At 40.6% G+C, this 27,532-nt stretch overlaps 1 protein-coding gene across 2 annotated transcripts; it reads left to right on the forward strand.

Moving 5' to 3' along the window:
- On the forward strand, window positions 1-27,513 carry SLC35B4 (solute carrier family 35 member B4). Of its 2 annotated transcripts, XM_003896621.4 has the most exons (10): window positions 1-429; window positions 7,290-7,403; window positions 9,995-10,097; window positions 11,914-11,963; window positions 14,642-14,723; window positions 14,931-14,991; window positions 16,523-16,632; window positions 17,270-17,345; window positions 20,395-20,470; window positions 21,772-27,513. In XM_003896621.4, exons 1-10 carry the CDS (start codon window positions 353-355, stop codon window positions 22,016-22,018), a joined length of 996 nt encoding a protein of 331 aa, XP_003896670.1. In that variant the 5' UTR covers window positions 1-352; the 3' UTR covers window positions 22,019-27,513. The 2 variants fall into 2 exon arrangements, with proteins under 2 accessions (XP_003896670.1, XP_021791975.1); XM_021936283.2 differs by lacking the exon at window positions 7,290-7,403 and having other exon boundaries at window positions 95-429.
- Window positions 27,514-27,532: the final 19 nt, after the last annotated feature.

Genomic DNA, 27,532 nt, shown 5'->3' on the forward strand with positions numbered 1-27,532 from the left:
GAGGGATGCCGGGCACCTCGTCCCCCTGTCTTCTCTGGCTGAGCTGCCTGGCGGAAGCGGGAACGGCGCAGCCTGACGTAAAGGTGCACGGCATCCTGGGACATGTAGTCTGGCTGGGGCTCGGACGCCCCCTCGGATGAATGGGACCGAGGCTGACTGCGAACTACAGATCCTTGGTGGCAGCGTCGGTGTTGACCGCGGGGGAAGGGGAGACCCGGCGCCCCCGGTGAGAGCGGCTCTCCAGGACCGTGCGATGTGCTACGCTGCGGCGAGGCAGGAGGCCGGCTTCCTGGGGTAGCGGTATAAGCGGGCGCTTACTCTGTGCGCTCGCTTCCCCAACCCTGCACCGGCCATGCGCCCGGCCTTGGCGGTGGGCCTGGTGTTCGCAGGCTGCTGCAGTAACGTGATCTTCCTAGAGCTCCTGGCCCGGTGAGTGACCCGCTCGGGCCGCACCCGGTCTCCCGGGGCGCGGCGGAGGAAGCCGGAGGAGAGGTCCCCCCGGGACGCGCCCACGCCCTGGCCCCACCCCGCCGCCCACGGAGCCCGGGGCAGGACGGCCTGAGCCCCCCAACAATCCGTCCTGTCTGGGCAGCCTGGGACCCCGCTGAGTGCGCTGCTTCCCAAAACTGCGCACCGGCCGCAGTCCCGCCTAACAGTTTCAAAGCATTCCTGCGGGGGGAACACTCAAGGTGTTGCTGTTGTCACCCCTTTTCCACATTCGGGGGGGATTGATTGAAGCCTGAAGAGTTTTTCACATAACCGGTCCAAGGTCGGCGGAGAGCTAGTGTCAAAACCAAGGTTCCTTCACCAAACCACTCTCTCTCTTCCTTCCCATCCAACTCCAGCTCTTTTTTCGATCCTGTTAAATGGCACAGGCTGGACTTGAGCAGAGGTTTTTGACGTACAGAGTCTTTGTACATGCTGCAAAGAAAGTTTTACTTTTATTACGGCGTCCTGCAAAGCATTTGCTTTATTGGCCTTGGAGATGGTTATGAGTGCATACATAAATGATGCGGTAGAACAGATTTTTATGTAGAAGATCAGTCCACGTGACCCGAGAGTGCTCTTTGAGGTGGCTTGCAAAAAGAAAAAAAAAAAATTATGTAGAAGATTGGTCCAAGTGACCCGAGAGGGCTCTTTGAGGTCGCTTTGAATGTGCAAAGTTCAGTGGATAGAAGCTATTACAGAAGAGACAACAGGTGGTGTGGAAAAGGCTCCAGGACTAAAAAGCTGTGTTGTGAAATTTCACTCTTGGCTTCGTCATCCACTGGCTGTGTAGCCCTTCAAGTCACTTAGCCTCTCTGGGCCTCCTTTTCCTGGCAGTAAAACAATACTTATAGTGTTTTCCAGCTCGTGTTTCTGAATCTATACATTACAAGTTGAGTATCCTTCATTTAAAATGTTTGGGAACGGGTGTTTTGTATTTCGTATTTTTTTTTTTTTTGATTTGGGAATATTTGCATATACATAATGAGATATTTTAGGGATGGTACCCAAATCTAAACACAAATTCGTCTGTGTTTCTTATACACCTTATACACATAACCTTAGCTTGAAGGTAATTGTATACAATATTTTTAATAATTTGTACATGAATTAAAGTTTGTATACACTGACCTATCAGAAAGCAAAGGTGTCAGGTGTGGAATTTTTCACTTGTAATATCATATCAGTGCTCAAAAAGTTTCAGATTTTTTAGAGTATTTCAGAGTTCAGATTTTCAGATGAGAGATACTCAGCTTGTATCTCTGTTGATCATCCGAACAATCCTGTGCAGAAGATAGGTCAAGAATTATAAACTGTTTTACTGAAGTGGAAATGGTCCAAAGAAGTTAGGTGACCTTTCACTGCTTGTAAGTGGCAGAGCCAGAAATGGGAGCCAAGATATCTAAGCTCCTAGTCCAATACCTTTTTCAACCTCCCTGCCAGTTTTGAACTTGAGCAGCCCATAGATTTTGGTTATCCAGTTCTTCATGTGGTGCCTACTAGAAGTTTATTTTATTGGATATCATTGATTAAGTCATCCCGAAGCAACCAGTTTATTTAAGGTAAAGTCTGTATGGGGTTAAGTTTTGCTGTTACGGAGCTTGAAATTTTGTTATACAGAAAGTGTTGATAAAGGTCTCTTATTTGACTTAGGTGAGGGTCTTTTATTTGACTTGGGTGAAGGTGGTGAGGGATATAAAAATGACAAAAAAAAAATTGTATCCAACTGTAAGTCTGATACACTTTTAAAGGAAGGCCACTTTGGTAGCAGTTGATGTGAAAATATAAAAAAGTCGGCCAGGCACAGTGGCTCACACCTGTAATCCTAGCACTTTGGGAGGCCAAAGTGGGTGGATCACGAGGTCAGGGGTTCAAGACCAGCCTGGCCAACATGGTGAGACCCCGTGTCTACTAAAAATATAAAAATTAGCTGGGCATGGTGGCAGATACCTGTAATCCCAGCTACTCAGGAGGCTGAGGCAGGAGAATCCTTAGAACCTGGGAGGCAGAGGTTGCAGTGAGCCGAGATAGCACCATTGCACTCCAGCCTGGGCAACAATGCGAGACTACGTCTCAAAAAATAAAAAAAGAAAATATCAAGAAGTGATTTCATCAGGCCAGCCATGGAAATGAAAGTCAGGGAATAATGGTAATATTTGTGTTGAATATGCCATTAAATTAAATCTTGCCAAAGGCTATATGACATGAGAATATGCAAGCAACTAAATCCCCTCTTTACGACTTTGTGAGCCCCTGACTGAATTACTTGATCTCTCTGAGTCTGACCCAACTGTAAAAGGAGGTAATGGTGATGATGGTTCTTCCAGCTTCACAGAGTTTTGAAGGATGAAGTGAGATGTGAGTGTAAAGCCTAAAGCACACTTGTAGGGCTTCCCATTCTTTCCAACAACTTGGTTTCAATACAGATATATTTCCTTTATGAGATGGTCCTGCAAAGTCCTGGATACATCTGATTTTACAAAATATTTTCATGCATTATAGGAGCTTCTATTTAAAATATTTTGAATAATTTGTAAATAAATCATCACTTCTTATTTTGTTTGGTAAATCTGCATTTTTTGCATAAAACAATGGTTTTTCATAAAGTGGTGAGGAGGTGCATTTATTGAAATAATCAATGGTGCACCAGACTGAATACAGCCCTTTCCTAATTTGCTTAGACAAGTCTCTACTTCTCGTGTTACAGATCAATAAAATAAGAGCTAGTTGAACCAGATGGCCTTAAGTTTCTTTCTAGATGTGGCCTCGGAATTTGTGACTTTATCTTGGGACATCACAGTGGAAGAAGGCCCATAAATTTTTATAGCGTAGGAACTGTGCTTTTTATATTGGCTGGCTTGCAGCCATTAGGTGCCCTAATAAGTAGCAAGTATAATACTAAATATAAATGCTAAGTGACTTGCAGGAAGAAGAGGACATTTTTAACCATTTTCCCCAAATTGGAAAACAAATTTAGGCTTTTCTTTCTGATTTTTATACCTACAATTGGAACCAATATTAAAACACAATGCAGTGGACAGAGCAGATAGGTAGTAAGGGACGAGTGCCTTGATATTCCTCCTTAGGGAGCTTACATTCTACCTTGGAAACAAGATATACACACACCAGCTAACTAGGCAAGATATTACATGCCATACATCAGGAAAACAATCTGAAACTTTTTTTTTCCCATTTTATTTTTCATTCAAGTGCCTGATCTTGAATTAAATCGTTTCCTAAATTCAGCAAAAGAAATGCAAAAGGCATAAACTATCTGCCCAATTCATTCTCTTCAAAGTTGCATCCTTTTTTAAATAAAAATTTGAATTTTTGCCAAGAGAATTCAAAGTAAGAGAAACTGTTTGCAGTTAGTGATTACAATTCCTGAGGAATCGAGCTCAAGAAAACAAGATTAAGGGATCCAAGTTTTTACTCTGAAGTTTTAAAATGAATTATTCAAGTTAAAATAAATAATTCCATTGGTAGCTATACAACAGTGTGTTTCGAAAAGGCTTCGTAAGTTGAGTTTTCAAAAATTATTTGAGCACATTAGGGAGATTTGCAAATTCTATAGAAATAGAAACAAAAAGTAAATGAGGGTTGTTGCTGGACTGGGAAAAGCAAGAAATGGAAAGTGACTCAAAATGGGAGTAGAATATCTCTTGGGAGTGTCCTAACATTAGTGGCAATTATTGCATAACTAAAAACCCATACCAACCCCCACTGAATTGTAATAATCATAATGCTAAGGGTAACCGCAAATGCCATTTCTTTGCCACTGACCCCTGGGAGACTTACCTAACGCAGTGCAATGGGACCCTCAGCGTCTTTAGTAATGGAATGAAATGGGCATATCAATACCCATCTCCATAAAATAACAAGTATTAGGATGTCCTTTTAAAAAATCCTGTAGAGAATACACATGTAAAGTGAATCGTTTTTTAAATCTCTTTTTATCTCTCGTAGAAATTATAAGATTCTAGATCACATTGGAACACTCCCATTCATTCTCTTGCTTGAGCGAAGGTGGGTCACTGATCCGAAAGTGAGAGCAGAAAGGTAAAGGGACATGGTCTGTCCCCTCACCATCCCTGCTAAGGCACTGGCTTCTGACAGCCTCCTCCTTCATGTCTGGCTCCCTCATATTGTCATCTTCTTGGGCAGGGATCCAGTCCACTTCAAGGTGGGGGCTCCCTGGTAGCTGCCACCTAACTGTACACATAATTGGGTCTTGATCATTGTTCTTTAGCTGACTTGGCCTAAGCTTGTTAAAGAGAACATAGAAGGAAACTTTTAAGCCTCTTTTGGATTAAGTCTTGTGCTTGGCGCTTGTATGTATTTTCTCATTGAATACTCACTACAACAGTGAAGTCAGTTTCATTTTAGAGATGAGAAAACTTAGTCAACTGGAATGTCTTTAAAAGGGGGAGGACCTTTTAAAGACTGAAGACCTTTCAGTATGCAAGATCCTGAAGACTGGTCATCATACTTGCCTTTTTCACTCTGTGGCAGGCACTGTGTTAAGTGCTTTTCAGGGATGACTCATTTACTCTACAATAAATCAAAGAGATAGGCACTTATATGGTTTCCATTTTAAAGATAAAAACACCAGACTTAGATAATTCACTTCTGTCACACAGCAAGTGACAGAGCATCATCTCGCATGTCAGTGTGTACTTTTAAGCACAGTGGAGCCTGGTGGTTCCCAACCTTGTGTCAGCACCTGAGAACTACCTGTGCATTCACAAACACAGCGATACGTGCACTCACACACACTCTCAACCCTTTCCCTGCACCTCAACTGCTATTTCTCCAACCTGGCTGCACATGACAATAAAGTGGAAAGCTTTTAAAAGTACAGATTCCAGGGTCCTACCCCAGACTAATCAGATTAGAAGTGGGAGAGTGAGCCTCTTTGGGTAAATAGGTTGGTTTTTTGTTGTTTGTTTTTGAGACAAGAGTCTCGCTTTGTCACTCAGGCTGGAGGGCAGTGGCGTGATCTCAGCTCACTGCAACCTCCACATCCCAGGTTCAAGTGATTCTCCTGTCTCAGCCTCCCGAGTAGCTGGAATTATAGGCATACACCACCACACCCAGCTAATGTTTTGTATTTTTAGTAGAGACAGGGTTTCACCACGTTGGCCAAGCTGGTCTCAAACTCCTGATCTCAGGTGATCCACCTGCGTTAGCCTCCCAAAGTGCTGGGATTACAGGTGTGAGCCACCGTACTGACCGTTTGGGAAACAGGTTTTTAAAGAGCAGAGTAGGCTGGCCCGCATTCCAAAGCACCCGTGCTAGCAACCGTCTAGAGTTAAAGTTCTTTCTGTTGCTCATATTTAGGCTAATGGTTTTAATTAGCTCCTTGAATGAGGTAAATGTCTTACATGATTATTTATGGATTCCTGCATTTAGCCTTGTCCTTTGAACATAAGAAGTGCTCAAAGAGAACTTGTTGAATGGAATAGGTAGCAGTTTTCAAGGAAACCATAGGCAGCAGAACTTAAAGAGTAGCAACAGTTCTGCTTCAGTTAGTAAGCCTCGCTCTGTAGGAATGGCTCCTGCCTGGGCTGTCTTATTTTTGTGCCTGATGGGTATATTTAAGGACTTGTATATCTTGGCATTGCTTTATATATAATACTAACACCACCAATGGAGAATGGAGTCATTTCTGATAAGTAGCATTATATTAATATGTAATAATACAATTACATCTCTGTCTTCATCAGCTTCAGGTAAATGCCTTCGGTCAAGATGAAAACGCAGAATACGAAGGCGGGTGAATATTGGGATTATAGGAAATCTGGAAGCTTCAGGAGAGCAAAGATAACTGCTCACTTTGTTCTTCTTCCAGTGATTGAGCAGAGCTGAATGGAAGACAAGCTCAAGAAAACCTGAACATTTTAAATGACTGGTTTTCAGAGTGCCTCAAGATGAATGTCAGGAGAAAGTTTTTAACTTTGTAAATTTGTTCCTAACAATCACTGTTGAACGTGGGGTATCTTCCCCAACTATTTCATAGACCGCTAAAGAGAATCTATTGAATTCCACAAGCATTTTTTGAGTGCCTAATATATTCAAAACACTGGGTTAAGTGTTGTGGAGAATAGTAGACTACGGCAGTGTTTTTCAGTCTTTTGTTCATTATGCCTCTTCCAGAATACTTTTTAGATGTTGTTTTCTTAATCCCTCCCCCAGGTGTACTGGTTCAGGTACTGTATGTATATTTGTATTTTATTATTATAAAAAGAATAAGATTCCCCCCATCCCAAGAACCAAGTTTTGCCCCGTTGCTGGGCACCATTACCATTAAAGTAATGTCCCTATCATCAACACTGGGTTCATTTTTCATTTGACAGCAGTCTTGGTGATTCCTGGTCAGGAGGGATATATAAACATTCCAGGAGACCTGAGCATATTTCTGTCTCTGGGCTTTGCTGCCTAAGCTGACTAGGATCCTGATTAAAGACCTTTTTGGTGAAGCAAAGATCCCAATAAGAACTTAAGACCAATTTCCTGCAGCTTACTAGGAAAGCTGTATCACAGTTCTGGAAACAAGTGTGTCACAGTAATTCTCCCTCATGGCCTGGTACACGCAAGGAAGAGTAAAATAGGAAAGCTTGACATTCTTCTCTGTGAGATCAGTGCTAAATATATGTGATCCAAAGGCTATGAACATTGAGAGAAAGGACAGTGGGTAATCGAAATCCCTCCACCCTGTTATTCTGGCCCTCTAATTAGAAGGCATTTTAGTGTTATCTCAATTTTTGTGCCTTTCCCCTCCTCTTTTGTTATTCACTATACAGGAAGCATCCAGGATGTGGGAACATTGTGACATTTGCACAATTTTTATTTATTGCTGTGGAAGGCTTCCTCTTTGAAGCTGATTTGGGAAGGAAGCCACCAGCTATCCCAATAAGGTATGGTACATTAGAGTCTCTTTTAGCTTTTGGATTTTTTAAGAAAGTAAAGAGGTGGTACCTGTATAAAAGGAGTATGAGACATTCTTTTGTAAGATTTATTTCAGAGATATCAGTAGAATACTAAGTCATTTTCTGAATTTAATACGTTGTGAAAATCCAGGGTGCCTACTTCCAAACTAAAATTTCTGTCACAAGATTTAAAATAACCATGATGGAGACAAGAGTGTGTATGTGTGTGTGTTCTTATTTAGTATGAGATTACTCAGAAGGCCTAGTGTGACCACAAATTTTATGCTGTCTTCTGTGTTGGTAAAGTTATCAAACATTCTAAAAGAGGAGTATCCTTGTTTCTCTTTAAAAACGAATGGCTTTTGGAAATAAATAGAGGTAGTAGTTACATAACTTTGTGAATGTACTAAGTGCCACTGAATTGTTCAGTTTAAAATGGTTAATTTTATGTTACGTGAATTTCACCCCAATTAAAAGAAAATGAATGGCAAGCGAAGTTAAAATTTGTTGATGCCAGACCTGTAGTCCATTAGTCCAAATTTGCCTAATTGTACTAATGGGGCCAAATAGAAAACAGGGCAGTTCTTACGATAAACAATGTATTGAAAACTCACCTTTCTTGCTGAGAGTGACTCGAGATAAAAGTGTAATCCATCCAATTGTGAGAATTTAGTAGGATGGTATCACTTACTCCCTTTTAGAGCGACATTCTGGTATGAATATATCCAAGTATGAAGGCGAAGGCCCGTCTTTGTTGATTTTCTTTTGTAGCATTCCTACGTAGCCTGCTATAGAAAATCTGGCTGAATTTTGTTAATATTATACTTTTAAAGTTCCCAATGCGATGCTAAATATTCCAGATACTTTTTGTTTTTCATTGGCTTTAGTATCTGCATAAAACTTTCTGCCCCTAAAGGCCAGCATTTACATTACAGTAAAAGCCCCAGCATTTCTTGACTCCTCTGGCCCTTTCCCGCCTCTTCCCACCGTCTCTCCCCATTCTCTCTACCACTAGCATAGATCAGGAAGTATACCCTGTCACCATATCTTTTATAATAGCATCCTAGCTGACTGACTTCCCTGCCTCCCACCTCGTCATCCGTCCATTTCACTTAATATCATTTTATCACGTGGCCTCACTCTGTGGTTACCATGATGTTCTGAATGACATCCAGACTCCCCAGCCTGCCCTTTGAGGGTCTCTGTGATCTTGCCCTCATAACCGTATTCCCATGCATGTCCTATGTGCGGTGGCCATTTTATTTTCTGTAGGTGGAGCCATAATCAAAATTTTGCTCATGTCATTCATCCCCATCGACAATTTCTAGGCAAGCAATGTGGAATAAATTAATTGTCCTAAAAGACTTTGACAAACTCTCTGTAAATGGCACGTCTTCAAGATAGAACTAAGAAAATTTGGCAAGAAACTTGATAAAGTTGCAGATAGTATGTTGTTTAGAAGCTGTCAAGAAGCTGTTGCTGGTAATTTTGCATGTGTGTTCATTGTCAAGTTCCTCAGACTCTCCAGACTATATTAGTTTAGCCTTGGCTTGACTGGCCTGTTGTGGTGTATGGCTCCACACCTAACTAGCAACGCAGAATGGGTTCTTTCAGGGAAGATCGCTTAGGACTCAGTGCCGTCATATCCTTCAGCTGTGCAAAGGTGGAAAATGGTTGGGAATCTCAAAGATCAACATTTCCTGAAGAATATGGAACCACATATTTGCCTTTGCCCTGCATTCTTTAGCCATTTATTTTAAATACTGTTTTTTCTCTTACTGAATATGGTAAGTTGAGTCATGTGAAATTTCTGGCATTCAACTTGTTGACCTATAAAAACGGCAATTTTATATGGTTTAGCCCAATATATGTAGAAGGCATCTTATGTATTTTCTGGATCACAGTGATGACATACAAATGTAAAATTGTTTGTTTATTCATCTGTTCATAATTATTCATTTGTATTTATCCCTTTAAGTTATTAGGGTTACTGGATTTTTTTGTTTGTTTGTTTGTTTTTGTTTCTGTTATTTTAAGACCTATAAACTTTCAAAAAACAGAGACCCTGATTTTAAATAAAAATCTGTACAAGTCAAACCATGTCCTCATTAATTTGGAGGCCACTAGTTCAGAATGCGGGAGAATTTAGCAGCTGCTAGGCTGAAAATAATCCTTAACTTAGCAAATACTTTCTTTAGAAACAGCGAAAATTAACAGTACAAACAAGTGTATAGAGGACGTTTTTGAGAGAATCAGCCATTTGCAAGTTCTTCAGAGGTATATGAAAATTATTTACAAAGAACCAGTGCAATCATTTTAAGTTGCTATGTATACTTGAAAAATATTAAATAGTGTTTCTTTAAATGTATTTTATAACTCAGACTTTCCCATGTTAGTCTGGCTTTGTGAAGCATTTTGATACTTACTTAGTAGTTGACATTGCATGATAATAGCGATGTAATTTTGTAACGCAGAGGAAATATGCAAAATGCCTTTTTAGCCAAAAATACATATTTCCTATACTTGATTTTCTTGAAATCCTAGATTCCGTTTGATGAGCTATTCTGTCTGCATTTCAGGTACTATGCCATAATGGTGACCATGTTCTTCACCGTGAGCGTGGTGAACAACTATGCCCTGAATCTCAACATTGCCATGCCCCTGCATATGATATTTAGATCGGTAAGTGCTGCCGGATCCCGTGTGTATGTTCGTCTGAAAAGTATAGTTAAATAGGTCAATTGAATATATGGCAGAACTAGAAGGGTCTTGTAGTAAGTGGTCTTGAGTAGAAGAATAGGTTTGTGAATGCATGAGCAAAAATGGCTTTCATCTGAAAAGTAAGGCAAAAAGAGAAATCTCAAAGTGGATGGTTTACTTTTATTCATCTGAGGTCTAACGAGTGATTAATAAAAAGAAAATTAAATTTTCCCTAGGAAACAGATTTTGCCTTCATTTTCCCTCATCTCTTTGATTTTATATTCAAACATGCTATGTTATTTAACATATTTCTTATCACTTACTTCTTTCTTTCATAAAAGTACATTTACTTCCAGAACATGAAAGAGATACTTGTCTTTTCTGATTTTATTTTTTAAAGCAGAGATTTGAGATAATAAAGGGAAATTCTTGATGAAGGTAGGGTTTCTCCCAAAGCACTCCAGGCAAAAAAGGCTGATAATTGTGATGATAACATTTCCATGTGGTCTGAGATTTTTGTGAGATTGTACTGTTCCCGGAGGGAGTTTCCAAAGCAATTATAATAATTAAGGTGACCTTCAAAGCATTGAAAACATAGTAGACTTTCAATAAACACCTGTTGATTGATTGTCGCCTTTTTAGAGAGCAGAGAGATCCTTGCATGACTTTTCCCATTAAAACTAGTCAGGGGCTGGGCGCGGTGGTTCACGCCTATAATGCCAGCACGTTGGGAGGCTGAGGTGGGCGGATCGTTGGGAGTTCAAGACCAGCCTGACCAACATGGAGAAACCTCGTCTCTACTAAAAATACAAAATTAGCTGGAAGTGGTGGCACATGCCTGTAATCCCAGCTACTTGGGAGGCTGATGCAAGAGAATCACTTGAACCCGGGAGGCAGAGGTTGCAGTGAGCCAAGATCACACCATTGCATTCCAGCCTAGGCGACAAGAGCAAAACTCCGTCTGAGGAAAAAAAAAAAAGTGTTCGGGGGTGGAGGGTGCAGGTAATAGGGAGAAGCTTATTAAAAGCTCTTATAAATTAGGTAGATGGAAATTTTGACAAATATAAGTCCATGATATCATTTATTCCTGCTAGCCCTAGCTTCAGCACTGACCAATTATAGGTGACCCTTGAACAACATGGGTTTGAACCATGTGGATCCACATATATGCGAATTTTTTTCAAACAAATATGAAAATACAGTATTCGTGGGATGTAAAACATGTCTATAAGTAGAGCTGATAATGACTATATTGAGAATTGATCCTTTTTATTCTCATTGTCATCTTTAAAGGGTTTTTTTTAAAATATATATACACACACACATAGATTTTTGGAGACGGAGTTTCGCACTTGTTGCCCAGGCTGGAAGTGCAATGGTGCCATCTTGGCTTACTGCAATCTGCACCTCCTAGGTTCAAGCGAGTCTCCTGCCTCAGCCTCCTGAGTAGCTGGAATTACAGGCGCCTGCCACCATGCCCAGCTGAGTTTCGTATTTTATAGTAGAGACGGAGTTTCACCATGTTGGCCAGGCTGGTCTCAAACTCCTGACCTCAGGTGATCCGCCCACCTCGGCTTCCCAAAGTGCTGGGATTATGGGCGTGAGCCACCACGCCCAGCCATCATAATAGCTTTTTATGGTTTATACTTTTGCCGTCATAAGAACAACTAAATCTTACTAATTACTCATCCTAGCCTCCTTCATTCCATGTTTTTCCCCCTTGCCCATGTTCCTATTCATCTCAAATTATGTTTTTTTCCTAGTGCACTAAACCTGTTACTGTTGTCTCCTTTTGCAGGGTTCTCTAATTGCCAACATGATTCTAGGAATTATCATTTTGAAGAAAAGGTAAACAATATACTTCTATATTTTGTGAATGGAAATGATATCCTGAGCCCCTGTCCATAAGCTAGTCATCTGGATTCCTTGTCTCAAAGTAGTGATAAGTTTGCTTCTGGCCATCTGCCTCTTTTCTTAGTTCTTTACCAGTGAGGCCCAATCATGCAATGTCCTGAAGCAGCTGACCAGGTAAGAGGCGACACCTGTGGGGTCTCTATGTAGAACTGAATAGCTCTTGCCATCGTTGAATTTTAGTATCATACTAACCTGCGAAGCCAACTTACAAAGATGACAGAGAGGTTCACTATGCAGTATGGTCACCACTAGCCACGTGTGACTATTTACATTTACATTTTTCAAAATTAAAGAAAATTAAATATTTAGCGTCTCAGTTTCATTAGTCATGTACACTTTTTTTTTCTTTTTTCCTTTTTTGGAGACGAGGTCTCACTCTGTCATCCAGGTTGGAATACAGTGGTGCGATCTCGGCTCACTGCAGCCTCCAGCTCCCAGGTTGAAGTGATCCTCCCACCTCAGCCTCCCAGGTATTTGGGACCAAAGGCATGTGCCACCATGACCAGCTAATTTTTTTGTATTTTTGGTAGAGATTGGGTTTCGCCATGTTGTCCAGGCTGGTCTCAAACTCCTAGTCACATTTTCAGTGCTCAGTAGACTCATGTGGCTGGTGGCGACCATGTTGGAGAGCCCAGACGTGGAACATTTCTAACATCCCAGAAATTCCATGGGACGCTGCTGCCCTAGAAGATGCTTATGAGTACAGCATAGCGAACTAAGGAATGGTTGTACATATTAAAAAGGAAATTCCTAACAAAGGCCCAAATAGCCAAGAAGATGGGAGGAAAGGTTCAGGGCTGTTCTTTGTGACCATCACCAATGGCTCTCTTTGGGATAAAAGCAGGAGGTACCAGAAGTACCTGGGATGCTTTTTCAAAGTATTTGTCTCTCACCTTCACTCTGAGCTTCACCCCTCACTCCTAAGCAGGAAGGATGTTAGCGAGAGACAACACATACAGTTTGGGAAATTTCTCAGGGAAAGTTCACTGGTAAGACCAAAACTATGTAAGTGATGGCCACTTTTCAATGTATTTGATATCCAGCCCCAAGCTCTCTATACGTGCTTGGAAAGTAGCTTTCAATTCAGAATGTGAGAACCTAGAGTTTTTAAGTATTAAGGTGTCATAAAAAGAACAGCTGTCCTGTCCTACTAGGCTCCGTATCATGGACCCTTTATCTCCTGAGGCTTATGAATTCCCTGAAAAGTACTACTGTAGTTTTCTTTCTTCTTGGTTCTCTGCATTTCAACATGTGTACATATGATGGTCAGGTGTATTACATTTGAAGTGATCACCATGCTTCTTACAGTGTGGAATTCGCCTTGGGACAGGCCTGTGCTCTTTTCCAGCCTTTGATTCTGGCTCGTAACAAGGATACCAAAGAACATGTTATAAGAGGAGTTGTGTTCTCCTGGTATTGCCCCAAAATATTAGGGGTCTTTCCCAAGCATCTGTTGCCCTTAAGAACTTGTTCTGACGGTGTCATCTTGCATCTGTCTAAGCCTTTTGACTCTTTTCTATGTGTATCTCTTTCCCATAGAGCAGGAATTTCCATAAGTTAACCTTCCAATAGAGTGAATTAACTTCTTATCTCCTTTTCTCTTGGGTAGAAGACCCTCAAGTTCATAGTGTGCTCCTATTCCAAGATTTGAAGATCAAATCTATATTCACCTTACCCATGCCTTTATTATTCTTTTTGGCCTGAGTTGTAAACTTCTTCAGCATGATCTTTCCGAACTGAAGAGGTTCATTATTTTTCACCGTACGTCCGCTCATACCTGCTTCCTCCCCAGCTGCTCTCTAACATGGTCTTCTCGGCCCTTTTGGTTCCTTTCTCTGATTATTAGCTAGTTCTGGCCTTTTACAAAGTACTGTGACCAAAACAATACTATGTATTTGAGTAGAAAACCTGGGATGGTTCATCTTCTTAGTTAAATTTCTTTTAATCCTTGCCTGAGGCCTTTTGCTTGATCACCAAGAATCTGAGAGGGTGCTAATGATACTAGCTAATGTGAAATGGTACTGCTATTACTGCCTGTAGTTCTATAATCTGAATATCCTTCCCCTCATCCAACTATGCCAACATTTTAAAACAACATTAAGTCATTCAGAGATTTAAAAAAACAAGCCTCCCCCAGAGAATGGATGATTGGATAATGTTCTGAGTATTGAATCCTGCTACTTGCACCTGATAGCCTGTTCTTCCACTTGCATAGTGTGTCTTAGGACACAGATTTGGGTCCCCTAAAGACAGGAAAAGCAACAGATCCTAGTAAGGACTGGGTCAGGCTTTCATTTGGACTCTTGAGAGCAGAATGCAACATCACATCTGGTCTATTTCTGTTTTTATTTCCTGATGAAATAATCGATTGGTCAACAAAGTGTTGGAGACAGACTAAACAGTACCAAGGAAAAGTGTTGGTTAGAAACCAGTCAGTATCCTGATTCATTCATATGCATACTTCTGTGGACTCTGCTGGAAAATAATCCTGTCTGTCATATTTTAGTGATTTGTACTTTCACGCACCATCTGACTGTAAATATCACTGGGAAATTCATATCTGTGCTTTCCTAAGGTGTTTTTCTCCTTTTTTTTTTTTTTTTTCTTTGCAGATACAGTATATTCAAATATACCTCCATTGCCCTGGTGTCTGTGGGAATATTTATTTGCACTTTTATGTCAGCAAAGCAGGTGGTAAGAAGCTCACAAATCATTTTATATTCACTACTTGCTATTGGGGCCCAGTTACCAGGCAATTAATCAAATTCAAAATTTTAGGTAATACAAAGATTTTGAAAGAGAAGAGGGGAGGGAAATGGGTAACATAAATATTTCCCTTGTATGTTGGCGCCTTGCATGTAGTTCTGCTCTCTGTACCTAGTTTATTTTCTTATTTCCTAGACTTCCCAGTCCAGCTTGAGTGAGAATGATGGATTCCAGGCATTTGTGTGGTGGTTACTAGGCAAGTACAATAATTATAATAAAGCTAATTGCCTCTGCAGTTGTGTTTGCTGAGTTTTCTCCTAAGAGACATGTTTCTTGGCAAGAAGCTTCAGCTAAACAAATTATGCCATGGAAGAGAGGCACCTGGGATCATATTTCTCTGAACCTTAGCGTTCAAGAAAGGAAAAAAAGAAAATGCCCCCACATCCGTGGCAATATGTTCTACAACATGGATCCATGTTTTTCTTGGATGCCACTGGTGTAGAAAGAAGTGTGTGTCTACTTGCCCATCACACTCTTTGAATGTCATCCGTCTCTTCACGATCTGTCTGCCGAGCTGAAGCTTCTGCAAGAGAAGGGCACGTTAGAGCAATTGACTCTTTAAATTTCCGAGGGACTCATTTCTATAGACTTATTTTCTTCAGAGGTTAGCTGTTCCATATGGCAGTGTTCCCAAACCTGACTGATCATCAGAATCTCCTGGGGAATTTTTAAAAATACAAGGATCTCTCTGTGGAATTAAATAGGCAGCTCCTGGAGAGCTTTGTTCTCCTGTTTTTTGATATGGAGGTGAGATCGTCCCAGGGGCTTTCAATGATAACAATAACAGATTGAGACTGACCAAGTGGAAGAGAAATAGCAGTGAAAGAACTGTGTTCTCCTTGCTTCTTGGCTTTGAAACTTTATCCCTTTAGGTTGCTGTTTGTAACATAGAAAGATCCTCATGCGCTATTAGAAAAATACCCAATGAGAAAAATGTGCAAAGGATGTGAACATAAAGTTCACGGGGGAAATAGTAGTACCCAACAATTTTAGGTTCAGCCTCACTAGTCTAGTAATCAAATAAATGCAAATTGAAACCCAAATGCAATACCTTTTTATGTTGGCCTATCATACCGGCAAGATGATAAATGGTTATCTCATTGCTGCTGAGGGTACAGTAAGACAACTATTTTTATAAAAATAGTTTGGGTATAAATGGACACAGCTTTTACGGAAAAATATATATGTACATTTTTAAATATATTTATTTATAAAAAGTATTGTATTTTTTAAATGTCCAACAGCCTTTGACTCAGTAATTCCACTTATGAGGGTTTATCCTAAAATATATCAACATTTGTTTAAAGATTTGTATACAAGGATGTACATTGATTTTAATAACGAAATAATTGGAAATAACCATTCTCATACGTCTAAGTATGCTATATCCATATCATAGTCATTAAAAGCATTCTTTTGAAAAAATTTTAATGACTGATTTGAAGGAAAAGTCCAGGCAAAAGCTCATGAAAAAAGCAAGATATAAAATTCCATATGCAATCTGATCCTGTCTTAGTGTAAAAAAATTTACATAAATGAATATATAAGGAGATGTAGAAAGCTGTAAAGGACTAGATGGTAATAATGTATTTTTATTTCTTTTTACAATTTTGTACATGTTCTACAATTAGTTTGTAATATTTGCAGGACTTTAAACAATAATGTTCTTCAAGAAGAACATCTGGAAATGAACAAATGCAGACATCTTGTAACCTGATGTTTTTTAGGTATTGGGGCACTGACTTTTGCTCTTCTGATGTCCGCAAGGATGGGTATATTCCAAGAGACCCTCTACAAACAATTTGGGAAACACTCCAAGGAGGCTTTGTTTTATAATGTAAGCCACTTGTTGAACCTGGGAGCATGAAAATTCCTAAGTTGTAAAATGTTACTCCAAGTGAACTATTCCCATTCTTCTGGTGTAATATGTTACTCCAAGTGAACTATTCCCATTCTTCTGATGTAATATGTTACTCCAAGTGAACTATTCCCATTCTTCTGATGTAATATGTTACTCCAAGTGAATTATTGGTAGATGGCTGTAAGACCCACAGACTGAAGCGGTTTTGATGGGATGCTCTGGGGGGTTCTGAGTCACAGTTCACTGCATGAGATGACACAATCAATCAAAGCGAATTAAATTGTGTCTGCATATTTAGCAAGTCCTTTTGTGCAGAATGACTATATGTTTAAATTTCTCCATTCCCTGTTGTTGAGGAAAGGATGCTGGCTCCGTTGTTTGCTTTGTCTGTGATGGCCCTCAGACCCTATAAGGGCAAGAACCATAATTTGGGAGTTGATATCCTGCCATACAATGTGAAGTAGTCAAGAAGCACCGTATACATTTAAGTCTAACTTGCTTTTCTTTATATTGCTGTCAAACAACCTGTACAACTTTTAATCATTGTAAAGCTACTCTAATTATTCTATAATGTTTTTGCACTTACACTTATGTGACCAATTTCTTTCCACAGCACGCCCTTCCACTTCCCGGTTTCATCTTCTTGGCTTCTGATATTTATGACCATGCAGTTCTATTCAATAAGTCTGGTGAGTTTGGGGTTAGACAGTAGAATTACCTGACAGTTTCTGAGGCAGAGTCTCAGTTTTACTCTTGACTTGACCACGGCCTTTTTCATGATCCTATTCAAATCATGTGTTCCTTTCGAAAATGTCTCCATTCCACTTTCCAGTCATTGCAGCAGCAAAAGCTTTCAGAGGAGTTTCTCAATTATTTACAAATGAAGTAAAAGAATGTTTTTGAGTTTTCTATTTTGCTTTGATATTTGTGTGTTTGCATTTGAATGTGAAATGTTTCATGTTTTGAGAATGCAAATGAATACTTATAGCACACTGCAGAGACTGGAACCCTGCAAAGTTGGGCAGCCGTCCAGCTCTCTCAACTGCTGTTTATCCTTCTCTGTCTTGAAAGGCAGAGCTGCTCACAGATCCATCCCAAGCTACCGTGGAGCAGAGCAAGAGGGGAGCTCCATGATGACAAGGTTTTTCTCCTAGTTACACATGAGATAGGCAGCAGATGAATAAGCAAAATTAGTTTCAAGCTTCTAGTGTGAGTTAGCTGTCACTTTTTTAAATGGCCAGTCAATAAATTAGCTATAGATTGTCAGTTAACTTGAAAGGGATCACTTATATGATCTGATTATCTACTAACAGCATTATATAGACAGTGAACACACAAGGAACAAATAAACATTTTTAAAATCAAGCTTTTATGTTGCACACACCTCAAATGCTTAAGTGCATTTTGTGGAATGACAGTAGGTGCTCAGTAAACATTTGTTTGCTATCTCAGCATGAATCGTGAAGTTATGACTATTCTCTGCATTTATAGTGTTGCCTCTCCCATTTGCCCTACTCCCAAAAAATGTGAAGGTAGTGTGTAAGAAAGTTTGTAAGGCTCTGAATTACTCAAATAATCATTTCTTCATATTAACACAACAGTTTTTAAGATCTCTGAGAAATCCCACGCAGCAAACAGCTATTGAAATAAAAATATCAAATTCCATGTGATTGATTTAGTTGTTAGAATCCTCCTAAAAATCACAGGGCTAGGCATTTATGATAAAATGTTTTACAGAATCTGCCTTCAACTTCTTCAGAATCACTTCCAAGTTAAAGATACATTTTCCTTCTCTTGCTTTTCTTGAGATTAAGTGTCTGAGATCCACGAATTTTCCAAGAGAGCTAAATGTCCATCAAAATAAGTGATATTCATTGTCTTTCCTTCAGAGATTCAGTGTATCTCTGAAGTTATTAAAAAGTAATCACATTTGTTAACTTCCTTTTCATTTCAATATTTGCTAAGTATATCAAAGACAATAGAATACCAGATTATTGGCATTGCCCACTGATCCAGAACCAAGTTCCAAAACTTAGTCTTTATGTGTGTGTGTGTGTGTATATATACATGAGACATTTTACTGGTGAAAGAAAATTGATGTTTATTTTCTTACCAGATCTCAGCATCATTGTATCAGCATTTCTTAAATTATGCTGTATAATTCAAAACCTGAAAAAATTTAGTAATACAAAAAAACTGACCCGTTGAGGATTTCTATGTCTTTATTCTCTTTCATCTTAGATATTTTATTTCCTCCCACAAATTTACTGTGCAAGTGTCATTGTATAAAGCTAACATAAGAGTGAGTGAGTGTGTGTGTGTGTGTCTGTCTTTTAAGAGAGACAGGACCTCCGTATTGCCCAGATTGGTCTCGAACTCCTGGGCCAAAGGGATCCTCCTGCTTTGGCCTCCCAAAGTGCTAGGATTACAGGCATGAGCCACTACTCCTGGCCTAAAACTAACATAAGAATATATTTAAAGTTATTCACTGTTCCATCAACCTACACATCTGCTAATTTTATTTTTATTGGTTTTCTTCTAGACCATGTCTATTTACAGAGATTCTTACATAGCTGTAATCCTTGGGTGAATATAATTTTATATTTGTTTTTTACTTTTTTTCTGAGTTTTATGTGGCTATGTAATTGCTGCGATTTTCATTTTTATCAAACGTACAATGCCTTCTCTAATGAAAGTACCTTTGTTTATGTAGCCATTGCACCATCATTGGACATTTGATTGATTTTGATTCAGAGTTATTCTTCATTATGTGTAGTACTTTAATGAGTGCAGAACCTTTTTCTTCCTTGGAATTAACTAGGATTAATTCTGAAGGATGGGTATGAATAGTTTCATAGACCCTTAATAAGGATTATGAAATTGATGTTTTGAAGAATGAAACCAAGTTATACTGCCACCAACCTGTGGCTGCCAGTTCCATCACCAACTTGCTGGATTAAGATATTATTTATAAATTTTGAATTGGCTAGGCACAGTGGCTCAAGCCTGTAATCCCAGCACTTTGGGAGGCCAAGGCAGGCAAATCACCTGAAGTCAGGAGTTCAAGACCCGCCTGGCCAACATGGCAAAACCCTATCTCTACTAAAAATACAAAAATTAGCCAGGTGTGCTGTTGTGCGCCTGTAGTCCCAGCTACTTGGGAGGCTGAGGCACAAGAATCACTTGAACCTGGCAGAGGTTGCAGTGAGCTGAGATCACGCCACTGCACTCCAGCCTGGGTGACAGAGTGAGACTCTGTCTGAAAAATAAATACATAAATATTGAATTGCTAATTTTGTAGCTATAAAATGGTACGGTCTTATTTACTTTGGAATTCTGTAATTACTAGTGTGATTGAACATATTTCCAAACGGTATTTCGTTACTAGCCGCCATTCCTCTTGTGTTGAGTAGTTAAGGCTGTCTGTATCGTTTTATCATTCTCAACTTTTCTGTGCTTCACAGTCTTTCTTTGTAAAGTGAGGTACTAGTCAGGCAAACGGTAAAGCATTTCCTTAAAAATTAAAACGACTATTTGTTTTAAGAAACCAATTTAATGACTTTAGTGGCTGCTATAGACTGGAGTCAAGGCGAGTAAAGTGATGTGTGGTCCAATTCTATTTGCAAGGAAGACAATGTTGCTGTTCCTATTATGTTCAGTCTGTATTACCCTGTTCAAACTATGAAAAATTCAGCTGTGAAAAAGTGATGTGGCTATATCCTCTTGTAACCTCTACAGAGTTATATGAAATTCCAGGCATCGGAGTGACCCTGCCCATCATGTGGTTCTACCTCCTCATGAACATCATCACTCAGTATCCTTTGGACTCTGCCGTCACCTTTATGTCATCTTCAGGTTCTTTTGGCATAGGAATGGTCATTCTTGTCTTCTAACAGTGTGTTGACTTGAATCTGATTTTCGCTGGATTTATTCTGCAGCAAGCTGGAGACAGAGACCCATTCAGGGAACTCCTTGTAGAGGGCAGAAGAGGTGCTAGTGGTGCAGTAGGTCAGTAAGGCACAGGGTAGCGGGAGGAAGTGCCCTGAGTGGAAGCAGAGGAGTCCATTGATTGATAGTGGCGGGTGCAGTGGCTCATGCCTGTAATCCTAGGACTTTAGGAGGCCGAGGCGGGCAGATCACTTGAGGTCAGCAGTTTGAGACCAGCCTGACCAACATGGTGAAACCCCATCTCTACAAAAATACAAAAGTTAGCCAGGCATGATGATGGGTGCTTGTAATCCCAGCTACTCCATAGGCTGAGACAGGAGAATCGCTTGAACCTGAGAGATGGAGGTTGCAGTGAGCTGAGATCATGCCATTGCACTCCAGCCTGGGTGACAGAGCGAGACTCCATCTCAAAAAACAAAAAACTGCATAGCTTGAATCATCTGTGATTTCTACCTGTGATTTTTTGGTGTCCTAAGGTATTTCCAGTGATCACAAGCTGCTGCAAAGTCCTGAAAGAAATTTCAAATTAAGAGGCTGAGGTGGGAGGATCACTCAAGTCCAGGAGATCGAGGCTGCAGTAAACTTGATCACTCCACTGCACTCCAACCTGGGTAACAGAACAAGACCCTGTCTCAAAAAAAAAAAAAAAAAAAAAAAAGAAATTTCAAAATAGCTTTCATTTTTTAAAATAGTTATTTCGAATGATCTTACATTCATTATAAAAATAATTATGTCTTTGAAATAGTAAAACGAATCACAGTTGACCTCATTCCTCTGAAGTCAGCTCCTTGGTTTGCCATAGAGTCCCTTTCTGGAGGAGAGGATAGAAGGGCTGGAGGCAAGATAAATAAAGGTGAATGGGATCACCCTTACCGAGAGTGTCACCCTCTGTCATTACCTTGGAGGTGCCTGTCATTGGAACCATAGGAAGACTCCAACATAAGAATAATTGGCAGTTTTTTAGGCGGTTTCGAATTGGTACCCACAAATGGAATGGCAGGACAGTTGTTCTGCAGGTTCTCCCCAGGAGGAGCCTCATAGCTGCCATAGCAGAACTTCATGTTTTCTTAGAATATGAGAAGTTAAGCCAGGGACCATGCCAGAAGATTCTCCCACTGATCCCCCAAGTATAGTCTACAGAAAACTACCTTGACTCCACTCCTCCAGGTACGTGTGCATCCGGGGAGTGTTCATCCTCACCACGGAATGCGCCTCCCTCACCGTCACGCTCGTCGTGACCCTACGCAAATTTGTGAGCCTCATCTTTTCCATCTTGTACTTCCAGAACCCCTTCACCCTGTGGCACTGGCTGGGCACCCTGTTTGTCTTCATTGGGACCTTAATGTACACAGAGGTGTGGAACAACCTAGGGACCACAAAAAGTGAGCCTCAGAAGGACAACAAGAAGAACTGAGACCTGCCTGGAGTACGTAGACCAGTGTCATCGTGAGGGAGGGACCACCGTTTCGCTTTTGTTAATGCCGAGCTACCCGCAGTGCTGAGCCAGCCATGCAACAGGAAATCTTCAGGAGGAGGGGACGTCTCACATTGCTCATACTGACACGTGTAGACTGAATAGAAACCCCTCAGCCCTAAAATAGAAAAAAGAACAGTTCTGGACTACTGAACAGCCCATTCATTTATTTGTTTTGTTTACCAAAATATTCAGTATTATTCTTGTTTATTGAATTCTGAGCCTCCATGAACTACTGGCTTACTATCCATGGTCTTGGAAAACATTGTCCCTTCTGTTGCTGTTCTAATGCATCTCTGCCACAGCAGTCATTGTCATCCTGTGGCCTTATCCCTTTTGTCTCCCATCACCTTTTCCTTCCTCAGCAGCACCTCACTGTCAGTCAGACGCTGCAGGCACCACCATCACCAGGAGTGGCCGAGTAAACTGAGACACCGGTAACTGCGGGGCTGGACTTCCTCCCGCGTTTTGGGAAGGAAACAGATGTTCCCTTGAGCTGATTCCCAGTGACACCGGAGCAACACTAGTGGGACTCCTCTTTCCCAGATTTTGCTTTTTTTTTTTTTCCCTATGCAAAAGTCAGATGCTTCTATCTGTTGCTTTCTGTGGTTGGGGCAGCCCTGCAGCATATCTCACAGCAGACACAGTGTTCATAACAAAGAAAGGTTGTGCCAGGCACGGTGGCTCATGCCTGTAATCCCAGCCCTTTGGGAGGCTGACATGGGCGTATCACTTGAGGTCAGGAGTTCAAGACCAATCTGGCCAACATGGTGAAACCCCAACTCTACTAAAAATATAAAAATTAGCTGGGTGTGGTGGCGCATGCCTGTAATCCCAGCTACTTGGGAGGCTGAGGCAGGAGAATCACTTGAACCCGGGAGATGAAGGTTGCAGTGAGCTGAGGTCTTGCTACTGCACTCCTGCCTGGGCGTCAGAGTGAGATTGTATCTCAAAAAGAAAGAAAGAAAAGTTGTTATGGACTGGGCACCCCTGAAGCCCATTACCTAGGCCACAGTGGTGACAGCAGGATGGCCCTGCCCAGCACCGCAAGAGCCATGGCTGCCCCTGTTGGCCCAACCGGGCACTCACAGGGCAGAAGGGTAGGTCTCCAGTGGGAGGATAAAGCTTCACCACCAGGAGATTCCCCTCTGCCTGATGACTCTGTTAGAGTCACGACCAGTCAGGTGAATGCATAGATGGAGATATGTAGTGTGTGATGTGTAAATCAGGTCAAACCTCAACTACAATTGAAAGTTGTTATTTGATTGCCCTATAAGGTATCTTACCATTCTCGATGGGTATTGAGGATGGTTCGATGTGCTTTATTGGATGTGGAAACATGCCTGTCTTTGCTAATCATTTCAGAGGTCCAGTTTTCCTCTCACGGGACAGTCTTGAGTAGGAGGAACGCTGTCGCTGTAATATGCGTAGCTTGTGTGTACTTTTTGTAGTCTGTGTGTGATCAAAGGGCACGGAAGTGGCTGCGCTTTCACATCCCCTTTCTTTACTTAGCTCGGACCTTACATACCAGTACATGCTCCCCTGTAAGCAGCTGAACTCGCCGGCCACTTCTCCTTTTGCCTATAGACAAAGACTCTGTGTGTGTGTGTGTGTGTGTGTGTGTGTTTGTGGTGTGCACATTGTGTTCTTAAACTGAGACGTGGCTCTCCAGGTCTCCTGGGCTCATTCCATGGTGTGGTATGTTTATTCCACTGTCCAGAGCTATTCTCTGATGGATTTGAGCTACGGCAGTGGAAATAAATGTCCTAGAGTCACCAGGTCGCTTGGAGAAGAAGTCATTTAAGCTGCCTCGGGTTTTTGTTACTTAAAATGTGGATATTATTTCTCCACCTAAATCACTGAGTTTACAGAGTAATAATGTGTTGCTCTGGACATTGACAGTATTCTAGAGCCAGTAATGGGCTCCTCTGAAAGATGCTCAATTAGAAGTGAACCCATTCATAGGATCAAAAGCCACTTGCTTTGAAATATGTAGACTTCCTCAGAATTGACGGTGCTAGAAATATCCAAGTGTTATATAACCTCTTAAAAGCAACAAAAGCTACTTTTTTCTTATCACCTAATAGAAGAACCTGTCCCTAGAGGCGACTTGATTACCACATATCTGGAGTCTCTGAACTCTTAGTAGGATGCAGCCTCACATACATAATAACACCCATTTTATGTTGATGAAAACATTACAGGTTTTCATTATTGGGTATGTGTTGATGTGCGCAGACAGCACTTGGGCCCATTAGGTTTTAGCATCTGGTCTTAGAGCACGTGTGTTCATCTCAGTGTGAATACTTAAGCCAGTCTTATGAATAGGAGGCCATGCATGGGCACAGAATAGGTTAGAACACTCGTACAAGATGACCACATATAGAAGCAGAAAGCCCCAAATCCCCTGGGAACTGGTTTTTCTCTAGTAGCTGAATATAAGGAAATATGTCTAATGGACACCAGTTAATACTTTTTAAAACTACTCTTAAAAAAAAAAAAAAATGTTCCCCTTGGTTAACTGATTTTTCAATCCAGGATGGACATTTTTTCAACCTTTATTAAAAGGACAAATAAACTATTTTGAAGATCAGACTCCTACCTAACTGGAAGAGAAATATCTATTAAATGTCTCTCCTCTTTCTCCGGGTCAAGACCATGTAATTTTATGCTTCAGAGATGAGGATATAGTTTGTTTACAAAGAGTTTAGTCTTTAAGACATCCAAAACTCTATGCTAGAGCAAAAATCAAATAGCAAAGGACACTAGCCAGAAAATACGATGTATGTGTGTGTGCACCTGTGTGCCTGCTGAATAACTTGACAGTATAACAGATAAGGTAACAGAAGATGGTGGCTATTTGAATTGTATTAGCTTAATGTCTGCATATCTTTGGCCAAAACTCTATTGTCATATTAGAAACATGTTATCTTCTCTATGTTTATTAGTTTTTTTTTTATTGTTTGCTTTTTCATCCAACTAAAACAATTTTAATGTACTTGATACATTTACATCAAGTTCTAAAGTATTTAGACAAATCCAAATACTTTGTTTTTAGTTTTTTCCTCCTTTCCATCCAGTTAACCACAGTGAAATGCTGCAGTATTTTGATTTGGTCAGTGCTCCAGAGGAAGACCATGAAAGCTGAAATGTCTGTGCCACCCAGAGTAAACCTCTTTTCTTCTGGAAAGAGGGCGTGATGTTTTTCAAGGATTCTAACAAATATCTCGCAGTCATCTCCTGAGCACCTTTCCTCTATTTCACTTCCGAACTCCTTCCCCCACTTTCTTCACTCCAGTTTCTTCACTTGCAGTGTTTTCTGCTAAGAAAGACCTATGATCTTGTATCTGCTTATGCCTCTATTCTTTGGGGCCTCTGGATGTTTTTGTGGATTTTTACAGAGTATTTATATCTGCACAGCATGTATTTTGTTATACATTCTTATACGCATTGATATTGGGGGGATACATTTGTAACAGTAAGAATATCTGGCAGAGTATGTGAATGCCATATCTGTAGATGAGGATGAACATGAAGGGTTAATGTAGAAATGTTTGTTTATTCTGTTACAGCCCAAAATGGGGGCTGAGAGTCTGTACCACCATTCCCTTCTCTATTTGAGAATCTGTACCACCATTCCCTTCTCTATTTGAGAATCTATACCACCATTCCCGTCTCTATTTGGTTCTTATTTTGCTATTTTTACCTTCCCATTAACTGGTTTCACTCAACAGTGCCAGATGCCTATGGAGAGGGGAAGTAAAACACCTTAGGTCAGGAATAATTATAAACCAATGAGTTAGCTCAGGGCTGATGGACATGTTCGCTGGTGGACCAGGTGGCATTGACCTAAGCAGACAGAGAAATGCACCACATGGAGGAGAACCACATTGAAATCAAGATCCTATGTCTATTGTATTTTGTTTTTCTTTGCCTGGAGTAAATAGCATTATAAGTCATTCCACCCTTATTAGATAACCAAACCATTTTGGTCTCAATAGCTTTCTTCTGAAAAATTTGAATCTTACGTGTGGCAGTTCACTCTTAAGGTTGAAAGAACTGTCAATATAGATAAAATCCATTCCTTAGTATTGATTGGCGTGACATTTGAAAATATGTCTAAACAATATTTGTAAGTAAAAGAACTAGTCATAAGCTTCGGATGTGTTCAGTATGTACCAAGCTGGAATGGGAGACTGGCCCCTCTTGGCTTTGTAGCATGTTGTCTTTTTCCAGCAGCTTCCTCCTAGTAGACATTCCAGGGATGAGAGGGGCCAGGGATCATGTCTTATTTCTGTATCGCCAGCCCCTGGCATATGGTCTGGCTTATGTTACGTGAACAAATGAATGCTTGCCAAGATCTCTTCTTCCCTCACGTTTCTGGAAAACCTGAAGGTTCCTGATACCTGTTCCCACTCTATCAGCTGGTTAGCAAGAAAGCAAATAAGGGGAAACATTCCTCACATTCCAAGCAAGAGAAGGAAGAAGGACCATTGGGAGGAAGTACACCAGCGATTGCTCAGTGTGCAGCCTGCTACCTGGCCTTTGGTTCTCTGGATTGCCTGGTGTTAGAAGGGAAGAGCATTATGTAGTTAGCACCTTGCATATTTGATGCTCAGGAAGAAAGTGCAAGGAGATCCCTAATAGAACATTAAAGATTCTTAAAAGTTTCTGAAGTAGGCTGCCTGGGGTGACCAGCGCCTCCCTTACATCTCTCCATAGCTGGTACAGTTAGCTTGCAGCAGGTGAAGCTGATGCCTGGAGATCACTGTCTGTCGGTCTGATCTCAGTATCATACTGAGGCACCTCCCCTGAGCCTTACCTACTTAAATTGCTAACCGTCCTACCAAAATTTGTCAATTTTAATCAAATGAGGCAAGTTGCAAGGGAGCCAGAGATATGTGAAAAAAGAAAAGCAGAAATCCTAATACTTTCTAAGAAAGAAGTTGTAATAATTTCTTTGGCACACTGACTTACTGATATCTTTTGAAATGCATAGATGACTCTTGTGAACCAAAGAAAGCAGCAGTGGTTATTCCCCGGCGCAATAAAAATGCCTTTGTGTATCACTTGCGATTGCCAGTCATTTCTGTGCCAGTTGCTTTCATTCCAGAGAATGGCCTCATTCTCCAAAAAGACTATGATTTTTAGAAGTAGGATTTCCTAACAAATTATGTGGTGGGGAGGGACGGTGGGGATTTTATTCATCCCGTCTGATCTCTTCATTCAGTACTACCATTAGGTTTTAAGAACAAAGATGGGGGAGGAGGGAGTAGAAAGCTGAGAGTATGTAGAACAGCTACAAGACACTAGTGGGTATTCAGATTTTGAGCTGTGTAAATATCAAACATCGGCTTCCAGCCTTAAGAGTTATTTGAGCAGAGAGTTAAGGAGAAATGGGAGATTTTGTGAATAAAATGTTTTGCCAAACTGAATGAGTCTTTTTGCCATTAT

The sequence above is a fragment of the Papio anubis genome, chromosome 4, assembly GCF_008728515.1.
Source record: "Papio anubis isolate 15944 chromosome 4, Panubis1.0, whole genome shotgun sequence".
Taxonomy (NCBI): domain Eukaryota; kingdom Metazoa; phylum Chordata; class Mammalia; order Primates; family Cercopithecidae; genus Papio; species Papio anubis.

What these genes read in the sequence shown, in the direction of transcription:
- SLC35B4 (XM_003896621.4), top strand. Translation starts at nt 353, where the DNA reads ATGCGCCCGGCCTTGGCGGTGGGCCTGGTGTTCGCAGGCTGCTGCAGT. An exon ending in CCACCAGCTATCCCAATAAG is followed by an intron (nt 7,404 to 9,994) that starts GTATGGTACATT and finishes TCTGCATTTCAG; the next exon opens with GTACTATGCCATAATGGTGA. An exon ending in AGTTCTATTCAATAAGTCTG is followed by an intron (nt 17,346 to 20,394) that starts GTGAGTTTGGGG and finishes TAACCTCTACAG; the next exon opens with AGTTATATGAAATTCCAGGC.